The sequence below is a fragment of the Vanessa tameamea genome, chromosome 21 (genome assembly GCF_037043105.1).
Source record: "Vanessa tameamea isolate UH-Manoa-2023 chromosome 21, ilVanTame1 primary haplotype, whole genome shotgun sequence".
Classification (NCBI taxonomy): Eukaryota; Metazoa; Arthropoda; class Insecta; order Lepidoptera; family Nymphalidae; genus Vanessa; species Vanessa tameamea.
Window position 1 is genome coordinate 4,897,451 of NC_087329.1, and position 24,797 is coordinate 4,922,247.

General features: G+C 30.8%; 4 protein-coding genes across 5 annotated transcripts in view; 2 read left to right on the forward strand and 2 right to left on the reverse strand.

Moving 5' to 3' along the window:
- Positions 1–12,623, reverse strand: part of LOC113404629 (uncharacterized) — a 36,689-nt gene extending 24,066 nt beyond the window's left edge. For both annotated transcript variants that reach the window (XM_026645573.2, XM_026645570.2), the window contains exon 1: positions 12,217–12,623. In XM_026645573.2, the coding sequence (XP_026501358.2) occupies positions 12,217–12,378 (162 nt within the window). In that variant the 5' untranslated portion in view covers positions 12,379–12,623. The remainder of the gene's footprint in view (positions 1–12,216) is intronic.
- Positions 12,624–13,412: 789 nt separating this feature from the next.
- On the forward strand, positions 13,413–15,334 carry LOC113404624 (CDP-diacylglycerol--inositol 3-phosphatidyltransferase). The gene is made up of 4 exons (XM_026645557.2): positions 13,413–13,599; positions 13,681–13,815; positions 14,614–14,931; positions 15,037–15,334. Exons 1-4 carry the CDS (start codon positions 13,551–13,553, stop codon positions 15,195–15,197), a joined length of 663 nt encoding a protein of 220 aa, XP_026501342.1. The 5' UTR covers positions 13,413–13,550; the 3' UTR covers positions 15,198–15,334.
- Positions 15,335–16,797: 1,463 nt separating this feature from the next.
- Positions 16,798–20,057, reverse strand: LOC113404623 (T-complex protein 1 subunit zeta). The gene is made up of 6 exons (XM_026645555.2): positions 19,801–20,057; positions 19,309–19,508; positions 19,066–19,205; positions 18,371–18,518; positions 17,960–18,153; positions 16,798–17,786 (listed from the first exon to the last, which is right to left on the reverse strand). Exons 1-6 carry the CDS (start codon positions 19,935–19,937, stop codon positions 17,010–17,012), a joined length of 1,596 nt encoding a protein of 531 aa, XP_026501340.1. The 5' UTR covers positions 19,938–20,057; the 3' UTR covers positions 16,798–17,009.
- A 910-nt stretch (positions 20,058–20,967) lies between these two features.
- Unc-45 (uncoordinated 45) lies at positions 20,968–24,076 on the forward strand. The gene has a single exon (XM_026645553.2). The coding sequence runs from the start codon at positions 21,148–21,150 to the stop codon at positions 23,956–23,958; it is 2,811 nt and encodes a 936-aa protein (XP_026501338.1). The 5' UTR covers positions 20,968–21,147; the 3' UTR covers positions 23,959–24,076.
- Positions 24,077–24,797: the final 721 nt, after the last annotated feature.

The following is a 24,797-nucleotide window of genomic DNA, read 5'->3' on the forward strand; positions in this document are numbered from 1 at the left end:
GAGTCAATGCTATGACGTTACAATTACCGCTGCCCACGACAAATGAGACAATATCATAGCAACGGACGTGGTGGACGTTTACATTTTGAATAATCGCTACTAAAATTCACTTTTTCTATAAATATTTTTATGAATAATAAGCGTACATATTGCTTCATTATTATATTATAATATATAATATTTCAACAAGTTACCGCTTGTGTTATGTGACAAAGTAAACAAGAAAAAAGAAAAGAAAACGAATTATTTAATTTAAAACAGTCACAATAAATCAATAGTCAATATTACACGTATCATTCTCACTACATTCAAGATAACCGTTACCACGTGAATCTTAAACGAAGGTCGCAGACTCAAATCCGGCCCAGCACCACTGGGGCTTCATTTGTTAATGTGTGTAATTAACCTGATACTACACGGTGAAGAAAACGACGAAGAAAATTTGTATCGAATGAAACCTTTGTGCAAACTTGTTCTTCAGACTTTGGAGAGGTGAAGGGGCAGACGTATCCCAGTAATAGGATATTTATGGGCTGTTATTTTCACTTTTTTAACCTAGTAATGTTTAAATTTTACATTAGAACGTAACATGTTACAATATATAACTAACGTTAATGACATCAAACTTAATTAATAGAAATACTAAAAAACAATTCAATAAACTTCAATGATACAAATTAATGGGATTACACGACTAATTGGTTAAGATATTCCAACAAAAAAATCCGTCGTAATCGGTTAAGACAAGTAACAAATTCTGCAAGTTTAGTTTTAAATTAAAGTAACTAAAACAAGGAAACTCACGTTTTTGATCCGGCTATTCACATTAAAATCACCAATCGCGTTAGAAAATAGAGTGTTAACGTAAAGAAGATGTTGAATTCATAATCAAATTGTTGTCGATTTCTGCTTAAATCGCAACTTTTGCAATTGTTCAATAAGTCACTACGGATCCGTACACACAACATTGACAATTTTAGTTGATAACTTATTTTAATTACAGAAACTATTATCACCAACGCGCGATAACATAAATGTTTTTACACTTTTATTGAAAAAAATAAAAATAGCTTCCCATTTCCGCCCGCCCACTTCTGCTCTACAGGATACTAAGAGGTTTTCTACGTTAATTCTCTTGCGAAGCAATTTATTTTAACAACCGACTTTCTGTTCGCTATTGTTTTTTAATCATACATATAGTATGCAATTAGGACCGCTGTGCATTAGAGTAAGTACCATATTTGTTTTGGCTGCTTCCGTGAGAAGTCTTCGCCGGCTATAATATTCGATGCAACACTTCTCGACCGTTGCGAAACGAGCAATGTTATTAGATCTTTTAGATTTTTAGACTTGTCGGATTTGGTGGGCACTCCACTTTTTGCATCATTGCAGGACAAGACGTTCGATAAACATATCAGGCCTCTGATCTTGTAGACTATGGGACGATACCAATTGTCACCCATTTTAATAACTTTAAAAAAACTAAAACCATCCAAAAATTAATCACGAATTAATTCCTTAACCATTCAATAATAAAATATCGTAAATTTTAATTTCACTAGCGCGCGGCTTTTTATATGATTTTCATAAATTAAGTTAAGTCAAAAAGTGTATTTTTTTCGAATCCCTGTTTTTTAAACACGTATATAACTGTGGATTTTGTTCATTCAAAAATATGTTTCTCGTTATATAAATAATTTTATTTGAAGAGCACAAACAGTATTAGCTATTTGTATATTAAAAAAAAAAAACTTATAATTTTGTACTATTCAATATTAGCGAACGTACATTTTAACAATTGACAAACCAATTTCTGAAAACACTTTTACAATGAATAGTTTACAAAGAATTCCTTCATTGTGATAGCTCTCAATCTGGATCATCAAAATAGGTACTTGTTGTATTAATTTTATTCCAAACAAATTTAATAAGTATCTCAAAAGTAGCCAAAAATTTATTGCTCATTCACTGTTTTATTCACATAAAACCGACCGACACATAAAATTCCGTTATATATGCTGCTTACAATGCTTTTTCCGTTTATATTTGACTTGGAAGTGAACGGCAAGCTAATCGAATAACACGACCGCAATAACAATCATATTTGAAGCAGTGCAATTGTGAGCGATTTATTTCATTCTTAATATAAAACTTTTGTCTAACTGTTTAAATAAATTATAGCTCACTGGAGTACCCAATGAAATAACAGAATTACCTTACTTTTTTATTAATTCCATTTAAAATCAAAATAATATACTTTAATAATTTTATGTTAAAAGATATATATTTAAAGTAATCACTCTGTTCAAAATGTAGATTCTTCTGAGAAAAACTGGTAACAAATTCAGTACTTTCAAACAAGTATGATCAACGAATGCTAACTCCAAGCTTAAAAGTTAGGTATATCAAGGAATTACAAGAAACCAACGATTTCTGACAAATTAAACAAGTATTTTCAAGAGCCGAACGACAGTTAAACTTGTGTGGTCGAGCGTAACGTCTAGCTAGGAAACAATACGGCCGCGGCGCCGAAAGCTTCCGTTACGCCGAGTCCAACGTAACTCACACCGCAACGACCATTGTCCACCACCACGGCAGCTACACTACATTCGCTGGTAATCTATGTCACAACCACTGTGCGGTAACTCACACCGTACTGTAGCAATTGTTTTAATCGTACGGTGAAAGCTAATTACATCTTAATACTATACCCCACTTTCTTCATGATTCATACAAAATCCAACTTCAAAATATTATAATTTCATTTAATTTGATACGTAGCGTTTGTTATTTCATACATATATTTTAAATAAAAAAAAAAACAACTATTTGTCGCTCTGTTTTCAGGATCATGTTTATAAAAGGCCAACGAATTAGAAGTTACTTGTATACAATCGCGAGTTTGCCTGCGTGTGAGGTGGGGGGAGGGTGTTAGGTTTTTTTTGGGATAAAAGGTAACTTATGTATCAGTCTAGACTATAATCTATCTCTATACCAAATTTCATTCATCTCCATTCAGTCGTTCTGACGTGATTGAGTAACAAAAATGCTTTATACTTATATATTATTTTAATGATGCTTATTTTTTTTCTCGTTTATCATTTGATTTATTTTATACATTATACTAGATGTAACCGCGACTTCGTCCGCGTTTGAATTTAACAAAATAGTTATTGTTGTAGCCTAAGTTACTCCTTATTACATCAGCTATCTGCCAGTAAAAGATCCATCAAAATCAGTCCAGCCTTTCTTAAGATTAACCGAAACAAACACACAGACGGACAGACAAAAATTAAAAAAATATATATTTTGGTATATATGTATGTACCGTGTATATGTCACCGTAAGATTACAAACATCGTTAGATAGAAATAATATGGCGGATGCCGGGGGGGCGGGGGGACGTAACGTTCAACCAATCAGCGCGCGAAATGCATTCTGTTCTACGCCAGTTCACAATTTGCCCGCTTCCCATCGATAGATTACAATATAGCGAAAAATATTGCGTTTAATTGCAATCATATTTCACAGTTCACAATATTTCGACAGACTACAATCTGTCTCGTCAGATTGTAATCTAACGATTTTTTGTAATCTTACGGTGACATATACATACATATGCATATAGTAAAAAGCGGTTATTTTAATATTACAAACAGACACTCCAATTTTATTATGTGTATATATGACTAACTTATAAGGCCGCCTGGATCGAGAAATTCTGGGCTTAACCAGCAAACCAGCCATGGGCTAATAAAAAGTTATTGAGTTTTGCTGTCGATAATTTATTAGTAGCAGCCAGTTAGTTTAGACTTTAAACTTCCGTACCTCGAAAAACACTTAAGAGCCCTTGCTCTTGCAACTGAACTCTCTTGTCGGATTGGCATTCCAACAGATTATAGTTAATAGGTATTGCACCTGTCTTTGTACTGTGCTAGGAGTAGTAGTTCTATTAGCTATAATATTTTCTGACATCAATCGCACCTGGCTAGTCTACGGCGAAAATTGTCGCCATACCGGTCATATAAATATAATTATTATCTAATTTATGATAAGCTTCCGGTATTCTATTGAACTAACTAAGAGTCCCTTTAAAAAGAATATTGGCGATTCGCAACATTTTGCATGATATCGAATTTTAAATCGACTGGTATCTTAATTTATTATGTACCAAACATCACTGTATATATAGTTCAAATAAATTGTACGTTTATTTTTAATATTTGTCAAAGTCCGATTAACATTAAAGGGACGATGAATTTTAATATAATTCGTTATTATTATAATTTATACGTCATATATAGTATAGTAAGTAAATTTTAAAGGAAACACCAAAAAGAAGTAAGTAAGAAATATTGAGATATAACCCTATCCCAATCAAAGGCGTAAAGATACTCAAAACTTAGATTGATATGGTAATAAGTTATTACTTATTCATCAATCTCTCATTATATATATCAATATAGCAGAGTTATTGCTCTGCTATATTATTCACTACATACAGTTATCCACATTTTCATTTAACTACTTATATCACCATTTGAATTCCTTGAGTATATTTTATTCAAAGTTTGGATACCTTCAGCGACATTCAAAACCCAATTTCTTCGCGAATCGACAAAGGATATCGCAGCAATTCAATTTTAAAATTGTTTACATGTCTTCTCTGTAGTTGGGATATGCTATGCTATATATGTATCACCGTAGAAATGTAAATACCGTAAGATTGTAATCTATCTCGCGAGATTGTAAACCGCCTAAATTTTGTGAACGTTGATTTAACTCAAAATAAAACGTCAAAAATATCGATAGTTTCGGTTAGAGTTTTTATAATTTAACTTTAATTATATTCGGTAGATTGTATTCTACCGATAAGTGATGCGTTAAATTGTAAGGAGTATGTTACATGTTTACAATCATTCGACAGTTCAAAATATCGCGAGATAGATTATAATCTAACGGTGTTTACAATTTTACGGTGACATATGGACTCTGCGATTGACACATTCAAGGTTTACACGAAAGGACAACTTAATAAAAAAACGCATTAAAAATATAAATTCCCGTTGGGATATTTAGATAAAAGCGCTGAATAAATACTTATCTCTTTAAACATACATAGTTTAATTATTATAATTTTTACAAAATAAATCGCGTCATTTTAATTTTAAAAGAGGATAATGTGTCTATTGTTAACCAAACTATGATTATAGAGGGTTTACCCTGTTTATGCATGGTATTATTTAATGTAATCATGGCATTTTATTAGACTGCTTCGCGGTAGTTTTCTTGGTAGTATGGCTTTGTGCGAGTCCGTTTGCGTACGTAAAGCCCACTGATAAGATATTCTACCGTCAAATAGCAATACTTACTAGTGTCATGTTCCAGTTAGAAGGGTGAATAAGCTATTGTTACTACAAGCACAAAAGATATAATCATAGCTTGCAGCTCGCTTATCTCAAAATTAATAATTATGTAATTAAATATGCCAATTGTAAATCACGTGATAAAACGTCCGAATAATAATAATTTAATATCCATATATTTAAGACTTTTCTTCATAGTTGGATATAAAGGTCTGGAGGCCCTGAGGCCGATAAGGAATGGAGGCCCTAAAGCAACAGCGGAGTAGAGACCCTATTAATTAAATTATAAATAAATTTAAATATATTAATTTCAATCAGTAAGCTATAATTCATTTACTTATATCGGTAACTTTTAAAATAGTAATTAGTTACATTATTATAAATTGACTATGTTTTGCTATTTTTTTTGGAAGTTTTGGAATTTCTGTTGTGGTCCCTCTCATGTGGATGCTGATGGAAACACAAATTAAGCTCAAGAAAATTCAACGGAACTTGTCAGAATTTGAACCCACACAACGAACAATATTCAATGTATTATAATTAATAACATAAATCTTTTAATTGATCACTGCAGTAAAAAAATGATTTCTGTGTCATTTGGATAACAATGCCGTATTGAGTTCTATTTAAATATTATTTCTCTATAAGGCTCCTTGTACGCGACCATCTGTTGAAGAGCGAGACATATTAGTATATTTGTTATATGTTTGCAATCATCACCATCTGTGTTGAGAACTCGTCGTACGTCTTTCAATTAATTATTTTCAATTCCTTCTTTTTATTTAGTTTTAGCCAAATATCTTTAAATATTATATATAAAATTATAAACAAATGCTGTCTTCCTGGAGTGTTACGAAATTTGATGTTAATAGTTTCAATCAGTTTTTGGTTCAACAGTATTTGGTTTGAGATCTCATACACCAAATTTCTTGCCAGCTCTAATATGTTAGATGTGAAAGCTAACTGTACGAAAGCCTATTAAAAGTCTTTATTTCTTAATTTCAGGGCTAAGGTCTCTTCTCCATTTGAAAGGGTTAGGAGTACCATCACGCTTCTCCAATGCGGATTGGTGTAAACACGTGACAGATTTCACAGGTCTCCTCAAAATGTTTTCCTTCACCGACGAGTACGACAAGAATGAAATATGAACACATAAAAATTCCGTGACACTTGCCTGGATTTGAACCCACATTACGAACTCAAAATTCGATTAAAATGAAGGTGTTCTAACCACTGGGCAATCATGACACCGACGAGAAACTAATATTTTATTGCAACACGACATCGTACAAAAACGACGATTCGATTGACGTGGTTTTTGCTATTGTATCCATAGTTGTTATACGATTTTTTCTCAATGACGTTTCTGTGAGCATTGTCATACTATAAAAACGACTAGTGAAATATTTAACAATACGATTTATAGAACCTTAAATTGTATGGGATTTTGTATAATAATTACTTTATATTGTTTGCTGTGTTCGTTTCATATATATCTTATATCATGAAAGCCAATGTCTTTTAAATCCACATCGCATGTAGACTATGATTTTGATTTCGATTTTGAAAGCTTTAGTGTGCCCATCCATTGAAGTTCATATCTAAATTAAATGTAACTATGCTCTAGTTTTCTTAATTAAGTTACAAAAAAGCATATTTAAACTTAATGTTATAAACATTCGAATAGTAAAGTACTATACAATATTACAAGCACTATTGGAGCTTATAAAAATAATTATGAATAAGCTTTTTTATAAATCATTCAATGATATTTAAAAAATCTCAGCTCAAGACAACACAACATGATATTATTTAACTACAACGATAATATATTTATTTAAATATGACTCTCGATCTTTTCCAATTTTCAAGTGTATTTTGGCAAACTTAAAATACCTTAAAGAAGAATAAGAATAAGAATAAAATTTAAAAACTAATAAACAAGTCTAAAGTTGAGAGTTTCGCTAAGAACATAAATGTTTTAGCTGTAGATAAGTGACGTGACGTTATAAAAAAATCGTAAATATATAAGAAAAGACCTGAATAAGTAGATATAGCCTATTCCGATCGAAGTAGGAGTAATAATAAACAAACCTTAGATGAATAGATATTGATTTATACAACAATTATACAATTATTTCACGTAACTACTAACATATATTCCAATTTTACTTCGAAAATTCCTATAACAACTAAACTATCTTTCAAAACGCCATGTTATTGCGAATCCCTAATGAATACACATACATTTCAGATTTCGATCATTCGGTATCGGCGCCAAATCGATGTCAAATGAATTTCTAGTCTATATAGTAGTCGGAATTCAGCTAGTGGATTATCAAAATGGTTCAAATAAATACATAAATTCAAATAACGAGATTGACACGTTCACACATTGTGCAGTAAATTAAAATCACACGGAAAGATGGGATTGCAGATCTGATCTGATCAGATATAAAGTTGAAATATTTGTAATTCAGTTCACCTTTAAAAGTTATTGACATTGGTTTTTAGTTGTACGTTTGTTTTGAATGTTATTATCGAGTAGGAAATTCATAAATACGCTAAATGTAACGTAAGGCTACGATGATATTTCCAACGTGTCACATTGTTTGTACTAGAATATACTCGCCTCAATGTGGTTTTTGCTTATACATAATACTATCAAATGTGTATTGAAAAGCGACAGTAAATATTTAAAACCGCTGATTAATTAGCTTCGTTACCGTGACGAGCTCATAATGTGAAGTCTGAAAGTCCACGGGATGTAAGAATTGTATATAAAATATTAGAACTAATTTCCTCGTCACCCAAAACTTCAATATTTTAAGCAAGTCGGGCTAATAGCTTTTCTAACCCTTTAAAAAATATGTCATAGTTGCGTCGTGAAAAATTTCAGCAACAGTATTTGTTCAAACCAATTTTCAAGATTCTCACGTAAGGTTCTCGTTATTAGAGCTATCGGATACATGAAGCGGACACCTTCTAAATCTAATTTTTCATCTTTATCGACGATATATTTTTATGTAATCAGTAGTAAATGGTTACCACTGCCCATAGACATTAGCGCCGTATGAAAATTTAATATTTTCTTACATAACCAATGCGCAACCAACCGTGGTACTGAGGTGTTATATCACTTGTGCCTATAGTTACACTGGCTCACTCACCCTTCAAACTGCAACACAACAATACTAAGTATTACTGCTTGCTGGTTGAATATATGTGTCCAATCTACCACCTAGTAAAGATGTACGATGAGATGGCTTTAATCAGCCGTCTAAGGCAGAATTTGTCTTCCTATCTATTCTTGATCTGGTCTTTATACGCCATACCATATTCATGGCTATACTAAAACAGTGAGTTATATAAACGTCTTCCATCTCACTCTTCTTGGCCGCTGCGGATTTTCCATACTTCGGATAGGAACTTTATAACAGCGCAATGTTCAATTTGTCTCTATTATTGCGTTACTTATCCGGATCGACTTGTTTGTTCAATGATTACTCGTAAATGAATGATGCGATAGGGTTAAAACGTGCTATACATTATGCTTTAATGTTTCTGAGTTACGAAAGAAGTACGCAGGTTTATAATTGATATGTTCCATTAAAAAATATTATTATATACCAGAATAAAACGAAATTAGACGTAACATCATACCCTATTCCAATCGAGGTAGGAGTAAAAATAAACAAACCTTATTCTCTACAAATTCAAAGCGATTTACTAAATACTCTGCTTTATTATCCACTACACAGTTCTCGATTAATATATCTTTAGTTAAACTGCAACACTATTCCATTTAACTTCTAATACCCACTTTAATTTTTCTTCGAAAGTTCCGATAAATTACTTGGCCAATATTAAAAACGCTATTTTTTGCGCGGATACTTTGGCGAATTCGTGTTGAATATTATTGATTATTCAAGATCTCGACCAATGACATCGCGTCATTTCAATGTCAAAGTTGTTTATTTGTGTTTACTCTTACTCTAATTTGATTTGGATATATATGTGTTTTTCTTTAATAATTACAACAAAAATACTTCGTATTATTATTAGGAAAGTGATGAAGAAGGATACTCTTTGAACCAACTGCAGTAAAGTGGTAGTCTCCTAATTAGCAAGCATAATTAGGGCGACCAGCACAAAACTTGTGTATTTTTATTTACGAAATGATGAACATTCAGTAAATAAAAATATAAAAGTGATTTCGCAGGAGCAGCCCGAACTTAAAAACTGGACATTGTTGAGAATTTAGAAACGCATTCTAGAATTTTCAAATACATATTCATAATCATATTTTCTTTAACGATGATTTTGGCGGAGGTGAGAATGTTGAGAGGAATGTGTGGTGTTACGCGAATGGACAGAATAAGGAATGAGTACAAAAGAGGAAGTTTAAAAGTGGCACCGGTAACCGAAAGCTATGAGGAAGGAGGAGGAGCTATGAAGGAAACCAGCTACCATGGTATGGGCATGTTATGCGGAGGAATGAGGATCATGTTGCAACGAAGGTCTGGAATATGGATGTGGATGAATATAGATGTAGGGGACGACCAAAGAAACGATGGATGAATTGCGTGAAAGACGATATGGCTAGAAAGAATGTTACTTGTGAGATGACATCAGACAAAGAAGTATGGAAGAAGACATGCTGCGCCGACCCAAAATAAAATTGGGATAAGGGCAGGAGGATGATGAATCATATTTTCTTTGTAAATATTAAACTAAGCATGAGCAAACAGTGATGTCACAAAACGAAAAATAAAATAGCCATACATTAAAATATTGCCTGCAAGTAAGTTGCAGTGCTGAGACAAAATTCAAAAGTAATAATATGATTGAGAGTATGAGAATGTGAAAAAGTTGAGCCCGGGATAGGAATATATATTTTTTTAAAATAATATTATTCAAAACCCCAGTACAGCATATACCATATGGGCTGTATATGATAACAATATATAATACAGCTCAAATAAAGCAGTTTGGAAAAGCAACCTTATAGAATTATGTAATAATTACAGCAGTGACATTGCGCCATTGTTGAATAGTTAAAGGCAATCATAATAAATATTGGGAAACTGTATTATATTGGTATCTGTAATTATATCATAAAACTGAAGTGTGTGTCTAAGTAGAAAGCACTCTCATCTCTTGATCTACCAAAGGGTTATAAAAAAATATTCTTACATTTGATAAACCAATTTTGTATTTGAAAAAATATTTAACATGGTATAATTTACGAAACATTTAAACACAACTAATTTTTTCATTTGAAGTTCATTGCTACAAAATCTTTAAAAAAATAATTGTATCATTAACATAAAAAGTCATGGCATTTTATTATTATTAAATATGGCAAAAATATAGTTTTTTAATAGTAATTTTAACCCCTTGAAAGAACATAAATAACTGGGTTAGCTATTTATGTAACTAACATAACACCTACATAATCATGCCACAAGAATAACACAATCAAACTTGGTTATATTGTAAAAAAAACTTTGATATTGCAGAAATTATTTTGTTTAAAATATATTTTAACATGTTAACAAAACTTCACTGTACCTATATATATAGATTTATTTAATTTCTCTTTATATATATATTTGAAGAATAATTAAGTATAAACTATACTATATAGAAACTGACTGACAAAACTCCACTACTTTGCAAATGCCTTACTTTCCTCTTTAGAAAGTCTATTACAACTAGACATTAGGCTGTATTTCACCAAAATCACCTCACAATGTTTACGCTTTTCTCCACAATGTAAATTAGGCAAAAAGGAAGTCTGCCTTACCTGGGAATGTTCAGTTAAGACTGACAGGTTCTAGTCATCTTGAAGTCTACGTGAATCAGTGCAAATGACATACTTTTGAGTATAGTCTAGTCTAAACTCATGAGAATGTTAAAAACAAAATCACTATTCTCATGAGAACATGTTATAATTTAATAAATATGTATTTATTTGAATAAAACGAAATGAGTCAAATAAGAGATATTAGAAATTATATCATCATATATTAAATTCAATATCACCTGATTGGGATATCTACTGTCTTATAGAGATGAATAATTAAACAACTGAACTCAATTTCAATTCAATGTAATTCTTTTGAAAAAATAATATGGTTTCAATTGTCTTCTTTATAAAGGCTGTTTGAATGAGGATAAAATTTTAAAACAAAAATCCATTTGAAGTTGTAACAATCGGTCTTTATTAATTGGTTAAAAATCTTTAGTTTAGATTTTTGGGTACTGTCAAATTTATTTAAGTTTAAGTCTGTGATTTTTACAAGTGACATTTCTAACAAAATTTACTATATATTTTAAACAGAAAACCTTTATGGATTAGGTATAGTACATATCTTTTCATCTTTAACAATTAATCTTTTCATTAACAAGCAGCCTTTAGCTTGACCTTAAGGCCTGAAAATTTATAATGTAGACTTATTTTAAATATTGTATTAATGTAAACATTTTTCAAATTTAATCGTTACACATATGAATTTAAATGAACCATATATGATTTGATTTCTTTAAAAAAGTATATACAAAACGCTAATGTCGGGGACATTTAGGGTACGAAAAACCGACGTGGATTATTTATAAATTTGATATTAATAAAAATAGTAAAATCAGCTATTTTTTGACGTTTACTCTATCCTTCGCCATTTTCGTTACTACACACTAATTAACGTCATGTTACGAAAATTCGTCATTAAGGAATTTGTTTCAATATAAAAAGATCGACTTACAATATACCTCGTACGAATGCAAAAGTAAATAAAGTTATATTATTATTAGGAAAGGAAATAAATAGCAGAAAAGGTCAACTTACCTCCCCTTCAGAGTTGGCACCCGTAGTCGTGATTTTATGATCAGAGTTAATAGACTGATCCTTAATGATATTGTACAGTATTTTGGAATCGTCATTGGAAACAGTTGTGACACTTTTATCCGGGGCTTTTGGTTCCTTATCATACTCCGGTGGAGGAGCCATCTTGAAGGAAGAGCAGACAGATGACACAAGTCTTATGACTTTTGCACACTGAAATCACTCTTTACCTCTTTTAGAATATTTACACAATTAAACTAATAAACCATTTTGTTGTAAGCTATCTAATCTGTAGTTCTATTACTCCGCGAACGCGAATCTATCATTTTCGACAGGTTTCAGCTAACATTTTTACAAATTTAGCGATTTAATGATGACTTTACGACACTCGCGCCCCCAATCCAAACGGAGAAAAACGAGTATTCTTTTAACTAGCAATACTATAAACTAAATAACAATAATTATTATTAGCAGGTTAGGTTAATAAAAATATTCAAAATCTTTAAGAAATTTATTAAATTTATTTCAAATAAAAATTTATTGACTGACTAGCTCTTATCTTTTCTATTTTTACATTTTAATCCAGCAGATAAAGTAAAAAAACACAGCTATGGCTAAAATTAGGTAGTAATGTGATAATAACTATTTATTTATAAAAAAAAATATTAGCTAAATTATTGTTGTTACATCAGTTTAAACTCTATGAGTATTTTTTATGAAAAAGTAGGGTAAATTAAAATACATAGCACGGAGAGGAGAGGTCAGCAGAACTAATTTCATAATTTAGATTATTGTCTCATGTAAACAACCAGATAAGCATGTTTGTAAAAAACGTTAAATAACAGTGAAAGCACTGTTTCTACTTTTTTTTCCCACAATGTGGATTTTTTGAGGTAATTTAAGACTAAAAACATAACACATTCACCCAATCCCTCTGGAACATCACAGCGCTAAGCAAGCGTTGCGATTTATTTATATATATATAACCAATATATTTTGTAACTGTTATTGCAAATTCGTAGGTCAAAATTCAGTGCTGCCAAATAAATAATTTTATTACCAAGCTTGTTTACGTAGATGTTAATGTTTTTTTCTTCATTATTCCGACTTATGTACAATTGATTGTTAAAAAATAGGCTAAAAATAATAGTGGTAATGGTAACACTGGCTTTTAAAGTCATTTTCCCATTCGATTGGAAATCAAAATCAATTCAAGTTTCAAGTCTGCTTGTGCTTACTAGCTAGTAGTTTAGTTTACTTGAAATTATTGCAGCGTTTGTATTCGTTTCCAATATACAATTACTATTTTGAATATTTTGATTTTACAGTTTTATAAAATGTCTGAAACAAAAGAAAACATATTTTTGTTTGTACCGAACATAATCGGTAAGTCAATATAAGGGCGATTTAATATTAATATCATACACTTGTTGTCCTTGCATCATTGTTGATTTTTTTTTATTTCAGGGTTCGGGAGAGTAATTCTTGCTATTATATCTTTTTACTACATGCCAACCCATTGTATCCTTGCTTGTACATGTTATATTACATCGGCGTTGCTGGACGCCTTCGACGGGCATGCCGCACGGTACTTTAATCAAAGTAAGTAGTAATTTGTATGGCATCTTTCAATCCAATTATAGTTTAATGTCTAGTATATCAATAGTTATGACTATAATATTGGTAACTAGATCAATAATATGAATATTCAAATCCTGTTTGAATGAATGTGTAATTCTAAGAGATTTTACTTAGATGTGTATATTTATTGCGTTATGTCGTTTAATAACCACTTATAAAGAAATGGTAAGCAAATACATTTTTATGTATTAAGACTATTAAGTTTTATAACTTTGTACCAAATATTTTATCAGATAAGATATAAAATTATTATATGATAATTATTTCAACTTTAATACTTCAAACTACTTTTATACAATTTCTTCTATTATTTCATTTGTTAATGTTTTATTCCAATATAAATACCTAAATGTAACATAGCTGGCATTGTAACAAGTATAAACCAGATTTTGGCCCGTCAAACATAACTGTATCACATATTGCTGTGTAGGGGTAGTATAATTGATGAATAGGTGCAATGATACCAGTGGAGCTATTACAGTTATAGCATAATAACTGTTGCTATCAAATATTTGTTGCAGAGTGATATCAAATCATAAAATTATAAATCCATAATATGGACCTATGCAGTAGCATAATACTTATTACTTATTTATCGACTGCAACATTTATCAATCTGCAACAAATATTTGATAGCAACAGTTGCTATGCTATAACCTTAATAGCCCCACAGATAGGTAAATTAATTCAAGTTTTTGACTGAATAAAAAATAAAATAAAAATAATTGCCAACCTAGAATTTCTTTTTAAAATTTTCAGGTACTAAATTTGGTGCTATGTTGGACCAGCTAACAGACCGTGCTGGAACTGCTGGCTTAATGATGACTTTGGCTACATTCTATCCAAAGTACACCTTCTGGTTCCAACTTTCTATGGTTATTGACATAACATGTCATTGGCTCTATTTGCACACTTCTACCTTACAAGGGAAGACTTCACACAAATTTATTGATATGTCAGAGAATCCCATAATGCATCTGTACTATACAAATAAAAATGTACTGTTCTTCATGTGTGCTGGTAATGAAGCATTCTATGCAGCCCTGTATGTGATGTACTTCTTCACAGGCCCCACAGGTTAGTACATTTAAATTTAATGCTAATACCTAATTACATTTATATACATCAAAACTCTGCTAATACTATTTGTATGTTTAAATATCCTAAAATGTTATTTTTCAGTTTTGGGACTTGGTTTATTTAAACTGATCGCTTTGATATCCATGCCTGTGGCAGTTATAAAAGCAGCAATATCAGTTCTTCACGGAATTGTTGCATCTATTAACTTATCCATTATTGATGTCAATGAACGAGCGGCCATTGCCCAGAAGCAGAATAATTAAGTTCCTGAAGCATTTAATATAAAGAGGTAGAGTGTAAGTTAATTTGATTTTAAAGTCAAATTTATACAATTCTAATATATAAAAATAACCTTCAATTAATTATTCTTGTATGTATTTTTTTCAGATTAGTAATGTTGTCCAAATTTCTAATTATGAACAAAGGTTGAAAATAGTTCTATTTATTATTACCATATAAATTAAACATGTACTATCTCGAGTAAGAGCAATCTCGTTTTTTCGGCATAATGTATGTTTTTGATGTTAAAAGTTTTAAAAAAAATTATGTACTAGTGGAAACATTAAACATGCTTATTTCTATTGTTGTTATATCAAAATTGATGTCACTATTACTTTAAATTTAATAATGCATTTAATGTATTTTAGTATATAATATTATATAAGTTATAGAAATCCATATTTTATCTGTTGAGTGTAAAACATTAATTTTAAGACTTATGATAAATTGAATAAACAATTTTAATCTAATATAGTACACAAGGACTACAGAAATGGTAGAATTTTGTATACAAACTTTTTAATCGCTTGATTTTGTTTCAAATGAGTTCTTTTCAGTATTTTTAAGTTTTTTTATAATTTTTTTATTTAAATGATATAATGGCTGATTTTACAACCGCCAGTTACCTTCTATCAGTGAAAGAAATGTTCTATACAAAAACTGTTATGGTATTTTTTATTATGATTAAGTATTTTTGTTTTAATTGTTAATTTTGTAATATTTATTTGAAAAATATTTTTCTATAAGCATAAATCATGTTTAAGTGATTAAAAATAACTAGTCTCCAAATAAAAATATTCCTATAAAAATGATACCAAATCTTTTATTTGCCTACATATTTACAATATGTATGTAGGTAGGTATGACACCTGCATGACAGTCAGTAGTTAATATTGAACAGTATAATTTATGTTGCATATCGATAGTTAGGGTGGTAGCGATAGTATTACAAAAACCATTACTTTTAACCAAAACTATCAATAGTATCGCTGCTACCAATAGTATTACTTACAGAGAGCTAGCGATACTATCGATAGTACTGCCGTAATCAATAGTATTACTCAAGAAGAGCTATCGATAGAATTGATCAAAACAATACTATCAATATCCTGAATAGTTTTCGAGGTCAATTATCAATACTCAAACTATCGATAGTTCTACAACACTGGTATAATTGGTGAATCAATCTTCGGGGAAATTACCTTTCACTCAAGAAAAATAAATTAATAACCAACTTTTAGTCTAAATCTTATTTTAAAGGTAAGTTATTACTTTTTTCGACTAGCAAATTTGTTCAGTTATTCAATATACTTTTAATAATTAGTATTGAATATTTTAAAACCGTTACTGTCTTTTTGATCTTATTTTTGAATACTAGGTTTAAGAGATGAGATTATGTTTTCCTGTCCCAAACCGCTTCACCCCATTTTCGTTCTCACTCCAAAACATCCTCGTCCTATTAATGTTGAATGTTTTAATTTCTATGTCATGGCGTTGTCACGTTTATGTGTGGTAGCTCTATTTAGATCTCCATCAATCATCAGTTGTTTAGAGGTAGGTGGATCATGATATCAAAATGCAATATTTTTATAAGTAATTATTTTATTAATAGTAATTAATATTCTTTTTAAAATAAAGACACAAGCACTATCTTCATAATGCTTTCAAAGCATATGTTAAGGTCAATAGAAAGAAATCAATACAATTTTAATATGCATAAATGCTTGAAGTAAACTCATGTTAATTAATAAGTAATACCTATTTGTGAAGCAAAATGTAATAAGTTTTAACAGAAGCTACCCCTTAAGGCTGGACATGCCAGCTCTCATGATTTCATCAACGAGAAGAAGATTGCTAGCTATTACCGAACATGAGTTAATAATTTGTTTGTTAACAATATAATTGTCATAAATACCCATGTCATTTGGTTTGATAGCTTCACCAGTGCTAAGATCCAAGCCAACGGGATCAGGGCTTAAGCGTGATTCTTCTTGAAGTTTTACAATTGTATCTTGAGCATCATAACCTGAGTTTACAGCAAGAGTTTTTGGAATAACTAGTAATGCTTCAGCATATGCTTGTATGCCAAGACGAGACTTTCCTTTAACAGTATCCTTAAATTTCTGTAGCTCCAAATTGGCCTTAATTTCAAATGCACCAGCTCCAGGAATAACACACTTGTCTTCAATTGCATTATTAATGGCTCTAAGACCATCACGGACAGCATCTTTGATCTGAATGAGAGTGTGTTTATTGGGACCCTTTATAAGAATTGTCACTGACTGAGGATTCTTGCACTCTTCAACAAAAGTGTACTTCTCTTCACCAAGAATATGCTCATACACAAGTCCAGCAAATCCAAGACACTCCTCTGAGAGGTCATCAACTGAGTTCATTGCTATCCCACCGCATGCGAGGGACAAACGTTCCATATTACGCCTCTTGGCTCTACGTAGAGCAACAATGCCTTCCTTGGCAAAAGCATCTAATGAAAGAGGATCCACACCTTTTTGATTGATGACTACAAAAGATTTGTTAGTACCATCACAGAGCTTTTTCTTCAAAGCAATGATCTGAAATTAAATAATAAAATTCATATTTTTTTTTGTATAATAGAAATAATTAAGCATTATTGCACAGTTCCATCAACTCCATGGAAATAAATATTTATCAATAATTAATGTTATAATTACATTAATTTTTCCTGTCTGCTGTAAAAGATTGGATATAAAAACTAAATATTCACCTTCTTAACTCTCTGGTCAATGAAATCTCTTTCTGCAGCTACAAGCTTCTCCCTATCTTCAGCTGATTTGTAGAAGAAACCAGAGTTAACTTCTGTCTTTTCATACTCCAGAGATACATTGCATGTCAAAATATAGGCATTTTCAACACGCTTCGGCATGTCAGGGTGACGGGAACCATGGTCCATAACAATACCTGTTAAGTTATTAAACATGAGTAACAGGCAGCAAAATTGATTTTTGTTTAAAGAAACATACATTAAATTATTTTTTGAGCAATACCAAATTGATCTCCAATAAATTAATAATATCTTTATAACTGTATGCAAACTATTTTGATTCTGTGATGCTTGGCAAAAGACCATACAATACTATGAGACAAATATAATTTTAAAATAATAAATCCCAAATACCTTTGATAAGAGTTGTTTCAGTTGCAGTTTTATGCTGCATTTCCATGAGTTCAACCATATGAAGGTCTACAGGTTTACCCGGAGTACGAATAGCAAGAACAGCATCTACACAAGCATCTGTTAACACATCAGCCAAGCTGGAATGTACCTGTTACAGAAGTTTGAACAATTTATACAGTTTCTCATGATTTAACACAATTTATAAACACAGTTATCATATCTAATAGCTGAATGAATATATACCCATAAAGCCTTTGTTTAAAGTTATCTTTCAGTGTAGCATGACACAAAAAATGTCATCATTTATTATAGAATAATTTTAGTTCAAGAAATTAAATATAGAATGTATATCATAAAAGGTATGTTTTCTATATATTAAAAAAAAAAAAATGGTTTATTAATTAATAATGAATTCAACACATAAGTAAAACATTGATCCCATACATATTAGAAATAAAATAAAAAACAAGCATCAACAATGTAATAAAATAGAAAGAATTTCCCACTTGTAGCAGAATACTTTTTGTTCACCAACTTCTACCATTAAAAAAACAAACCCAATATCAAACACCAAAACATTTAGGTCTTTTTATTGTTTTATTTTCATTTCTGTTTGACTTATTTTTAGGTAAACTAAAAATTGTTATATTATATCTCAGTTTAAACTATTTTTTTAATATTTAATTTAAATATACCTTTGTTTTTAATGACGTGCGTGCCACATCCAGAAGATTCTCTCTCTTAATTTCAATGGGAATTTTAATGGATTCCAAAACTTCCAATGCTTTAGTTCGAGCAACATCAAATCCCTCAGTTAAAATCCTTGGATGTAATCCTATAAATAACAATTAAAAAGACAATTGTGAAGTTCATGACAACAGATTTTCAAGTCATTAAGTTTTTATAAAATTTCATAGTATCCGGTGAGCTTAATGTACCTTCGCTTATATAAATGTCAGCTTGTTTTAAAAGCTCTCCAATTAGCAACACAGTGGAAGTAGTGCCATCACCGGTTGCATCATCCTGAGCTGTAGACGCACGCGCAATTAGCGACGCTGTGGGATGTTGAATCTGCATCTCATGCAACAGAACGTTGCCATCTTTTGTTATTTTGATATCACCTGCTCCCGATACCAACCTACCATGTACATAAAAAAGTTTATATATAAACTATTTGTACGGTATTATTTTTTAAGTTTCCTGGACTAAAATCATGAATCAGCATAATAATAATAAGTGTGGTCAATCATTAAAAGAATCTCTTTAGGTTTCGGTACCGGTGTGTCACACATGATTTTTTAAATGCCCATAATTCAATGAATATCTAATATAATATAATAATCCCTAATGCTATAAACGTGTATAGTTAAAAGTAACAAATAATTTCAAAAAATTAAAGAAAATGTATGGGAAAATAAATAAAAACTTACATTTTCATTGTACCCTTAGGTCCTAGGTTAGTTCTCATCACATCTTGAATACCTTTAGCTGCTGAAATATTTACTGCCAAAGCTTGTGCAGCTCTAGCAAACTCAGCTTTAGGATTTAATAAGCTTATAGCAGCCATGGTTTAACGTTTTTCAAGAATCAAATTAAACAAAATGATTGAATTATAGAAATTAGAAGGAAGGCTTGAGTCTGAACTCTGAAGTCACACTTTAGAAACGGAACCACAGATACTAAAGACTAAAGAAAAAGAAAATCCAAAGACTACAAAATATTATGTACCTTCTACATGTATACTTTTTAATTATATCGATATTATAAAAATACATCGATAAAAAACATTATAAAATATAAATTACTTAGCTCAAAGATTGAAAGGGGTTCAGAGGGGTAAAGTAGTGCTGGCGTCTTGAGTAATACCATAGAACACGTGTTTTTTCTATAATTTGTATATCATGTTGTAGTAATATTTAACCTCCTTGTTTTATATCATTTTATAACTTATGTCATATGTCACTCTTAAGAACTATGTACTTTTATTATGTAGAATAAAACCGTCTACACGAGGTGTTATCTTATTACACATGTCAATAGTATTATTTTATTTTTATTTCATTGGTCAACCAATAAGTTTAAAAGGTTAAGTTCTATTAACAAGACTATTGCTTTCATTAAACTATCTAGGTGATGGTTTTAATTATTTTGATAGAATCTCTTATGTAAATAATTATGATATTTAATAAATACTTGCGGATAGAGCACGCTAAGGGCGCTTAGGAGAAAACAGGCGGCGTGCATGATATAGTTGATATATAATAATTAGTTAGATAGAAATGCATAAAATTTTATTGAGGACCCAAAACGTAGCTTTCAGGGCGCGCGCCTTGGGCACTTTCTTTATTGAGTCCCTAAATAAATCTAAGAATGTAACTTTTAATAAAAAAATAATCATAATATATTTAAGAAAAGCGAATCTTTTCGGATAAGTTTTGTTTCAATTAATTTACTTGAGTTTTTCATTTCATTATAAAGTTGGTTTCAAATTACATTCTGCAAACTTGACAATATTTTGAATGAATTATGACAGATGTCAATATCTGACTCACTATTATTACTCTTTTGAGTCTATAGCATAGGTCTATTACTCTATAGTATGAAATCTCGAAGTATCAAGAAGGTACAGAAATAAATATTCTATTTTAAGTTACAGTACAGTATCATAAAATGTGCCAGAGTTTGCTAGAAAATTCACTTAAAACTGATGAAACGTAGTTTTAGTTTTACTATTGAGCGAGCTCGTACGTATTAGTTGATTGCAAAATTAAATTAAAATGATAAATCACACTGAAGCAGAGAATTTCAAAAATAAGGGCAATGAAGCTTTTAAATCTGAACAATATGAAGAAGCCATATCTCTTTATAGTAAAGCTATTAATTTAGCAGAAAATGATGCACGTGAGTTAGCTACATATTTAAAAAATCGAGCAGCTGCTTATCTTAAAATTAAAGACTATGATAAAGCTATAAGGGATTGCGATGATGCTCTTAAAATCGTCCCCGAAGATCCAAAAGCTTTGTTTCGACGTTCCCAAGCACTCGAAAGTTTGGAGAGATTTGAAGAGGCATACAGAGATGCGAAAAATATTTTTACAGTAGATCCTTCTAATAAAGCTGTTCAACCTATGCTAGCTCGTCTACATGCAATTGTTCAAGAAAGAGTCAAAAATGCAGCCCAAACCAGCAGTAAGGTTGAACAAATGTTTAAATTGGCTTTTGAAATTAGTGAAGATAAAGATAAACGTGAAAAGGCAATGACAAATTTGCTTGTTTTAGCCAAAGAAACTAATGGTGCTGACATCATGATAAAGAACGGAGTTGTTCATAAAATACAACAGCTTGTTAAGGTTGAGAAGAACTGGGATATATATGTAAATGCTATTCGTGTAATTGGTCAATTATGCAAAAGAAGTGTGGAGCGAACTAAGAATATTATAAGTATTGTTGGAATACCTTGGTTTTTAGAAATAATCGATAGTGATGATGAAGACAGAGTGAATGCTGCTCAATATTGCTTGCAAGTCATTTTAAATACATATTCTGGCATGGATACAAAAAAAGATACTAAACCAGACCCTGTACTGTGTGAACAGTACAAAAGTGAAATTGATACTTTACTTACTTGTCTGACATATTCTATTACCAATAGAGTTATTACTGGAAAAGCTAGGGATGCTATAATAGAACTGGTTATGCGAAACTGTCACTATAGTACTCTAAATTGGGCTGAAAGGTTTGTAGAAATCAGAGGTCTTCAACGTTTGCTTGAAGTATGTAGTGAGTTAGAAGAATATAAATATGAATCAGCAATGAATATTTCAGAGTCATCGAGAACCATAGCTGCTGCTTGTTTAGCTAGAGTATATGAGAATATGTACTATGATCAAGCTAGAGAATACTTCAATAGTCAAATTGATGACTTCATTAAGGAAAAGCTTTTGACTCCTGATTTAGAATCCAAAGTGAGAGTAGTAGTAGCCATTACATCACTCCTAAGAGGACCACTAGATGTCGGTAACTATGTAATTTCCAAAGAAGGTATCATAGAGATGATTTTGGTAATGGCTCAAACTGAAGATCCTTTGCAACAGAAAGTTGCTTGTGAGTGTTTGATCGCTGCTGCATCTAAAAAGGATAAGGCGAGAGCCATAATTAATAAGGGTGTTGACATATTGAAAAGCTTATATGCAAGCAAAAATGATGCCGTCAGGGTTAGAGCATTAGTAGGATTATGTAAAATAGGCAGCTTTGGTGGTGATGATGCATCTATTCGTCCATTTGCAGATGGATCAACCAAAAAACTAGCAGAAGCTTGTAGAAAGTTTCTAGTCAATCCTGCAAAAGACAAAGATATGAGAAAGTGGGCTGCTGAAGGTCTGTCCTATCTTACTTTAGATGCTGATGTAAAAGAAAAATTAGTTGACGATAAACCAGCCCTTCAATCCCTGATTGAATTAGCAAAAACTGGAGATCAATCATGTTTGTATGGTGTAGTTACAACATTAGTCAATTTATGTAATGCATATGATAAACAGGAACTCATGCCAGAAATGTTAGAATTAGCAAAGTTTGCTAAACATCATATCCCAGAACAGCATGAATTGGATGATCCTGATTTTGTAAATAAAAGATTAACAATACTCTGCAAAGCTGGAGTGACATCTGGATTAGTAGCTTTATCTAAAACAGAAAGTCATAATTCAAGAGAGTTGATTGCTAGGGTACTTAATGCCATTTGTGGCTTGCAAGAATTGAGGGGTATAGTAGTACAACAAGGAGGTGCAAAAATTCTAATTCCAATGGCTCTAGAAGGTACTAACATTGGAAAAAAACAAGCTGCACAAGCTTTAGCTAGAATAGGCATAACAATTAATCCAGAAGTGGCTTTTCCTGGTCAAAGAAACTTGGAAGTTGTAAGACCTCTAGTATCTTTATTACATCCTGACTGTACTGCATTGGAAAATTTTGAAGCTCTAATGGCCCTTTGTAATTTGGCTGGAATGAATGAAACAACAAGAAACAGAATATTAAAAGAAGGTGGCTTGTCCAAAATAGAACTTTATTTATATGAAGACCATATGATGTTACAAAGAGCTGCGGCACAATGTATTTGCAACTTGGTCCAATCAGAAGAAGTTGTAAAAACCTATGAAGGTAATAATGATAAAACTAAATACCTATATTTGCTTTGCCAGGAAGAAGATACTGATACAGTATTGGCTGCAGCAGGTGCACTATGTATGCTAACATCTATTAGTAAAACATGCTGCAGAAAATTACTTGATCTACAGTCATGGGTAGAGTCCTTGAGATGTCTATTGGCAAATCCTAACAATGAAGTTCAATACAGAGGTGTCTACATGCTTTATAATATTATAAGAGATGATAAAGATATTGCTGCAAAAGTATTTGAAACTGATGTGATGGAGATATTGATGGCACTCACCAAGCTAACTGATGCTGAACAAAAAAGAAGTAAAGAATATGCTGAGAGGTGCTTAGCAACTGCAGAAGAATTAGGAGTTATAAGAAAACCAGAAGGAGAGTTGGCAATTGATCCTCTTCAAGAAGATGAAGATGATTAAGATAATATTAATGTTAATATATTTTTTATTTAGGGTAAAATAAATTAAGGAATATTTTAATATTAGTGAGTGATTTTATTGTCTATTTAATGTTTTTAATAAAAGTTTGATCAGTTTTATTTATTTATTATCTTCTTAAAAAAATGTAATATGAAATTTGTATTTTAGCAGCAAATTAAAAAGTATATATATTTTATTCTGCAACTAATAGATTTTCTCTAACAAATATTATACTTAAAGAAAACTTATTTTATTTTATTTTAAAATTCTAGGAATATGAATTTATGCTCATCATTTTTTAAGTTTTACCATTTAAAGAGTTATTAAACTTTCCAAATTATTTTTGTAAATTATAATTTAAAGGAATTGTTAGTGAATGATACTGAATAGGTTGATTTTTATTTTAATGAATTTGTCTCTGAAATTATACCAAAAAATGCTTGAGACAAAAAGTAATTTCTGTCTGTAGGAATAATAACAAAATATAATTTTATTTATTTTTAATGTAGATCAAAGGTATGAAAATTGTACTTCTAAATTCATTTGGATTAACAAGTACGAGTATTTCTTCTTGTTTCATAGTCTAAGAATGAAAGTGGAATATTTATAACGATTAGTAAAATCGTTAGTAAAATAGTTACTGAATACACATAATTCTCTAATTTTAAGCAGTTGGTAACACTTGAATATTGTTTTTCATTGAATAAAACGGTTTAGGCTAATATCAAAAATTCCTACTACCTACTACTATTGTTTATTTATTGGGAAAATCTTACGGAATAAAAAATTGAAGGTTATATAAACACATCTAAGAATAAATATATTTTAATAAGTTTATA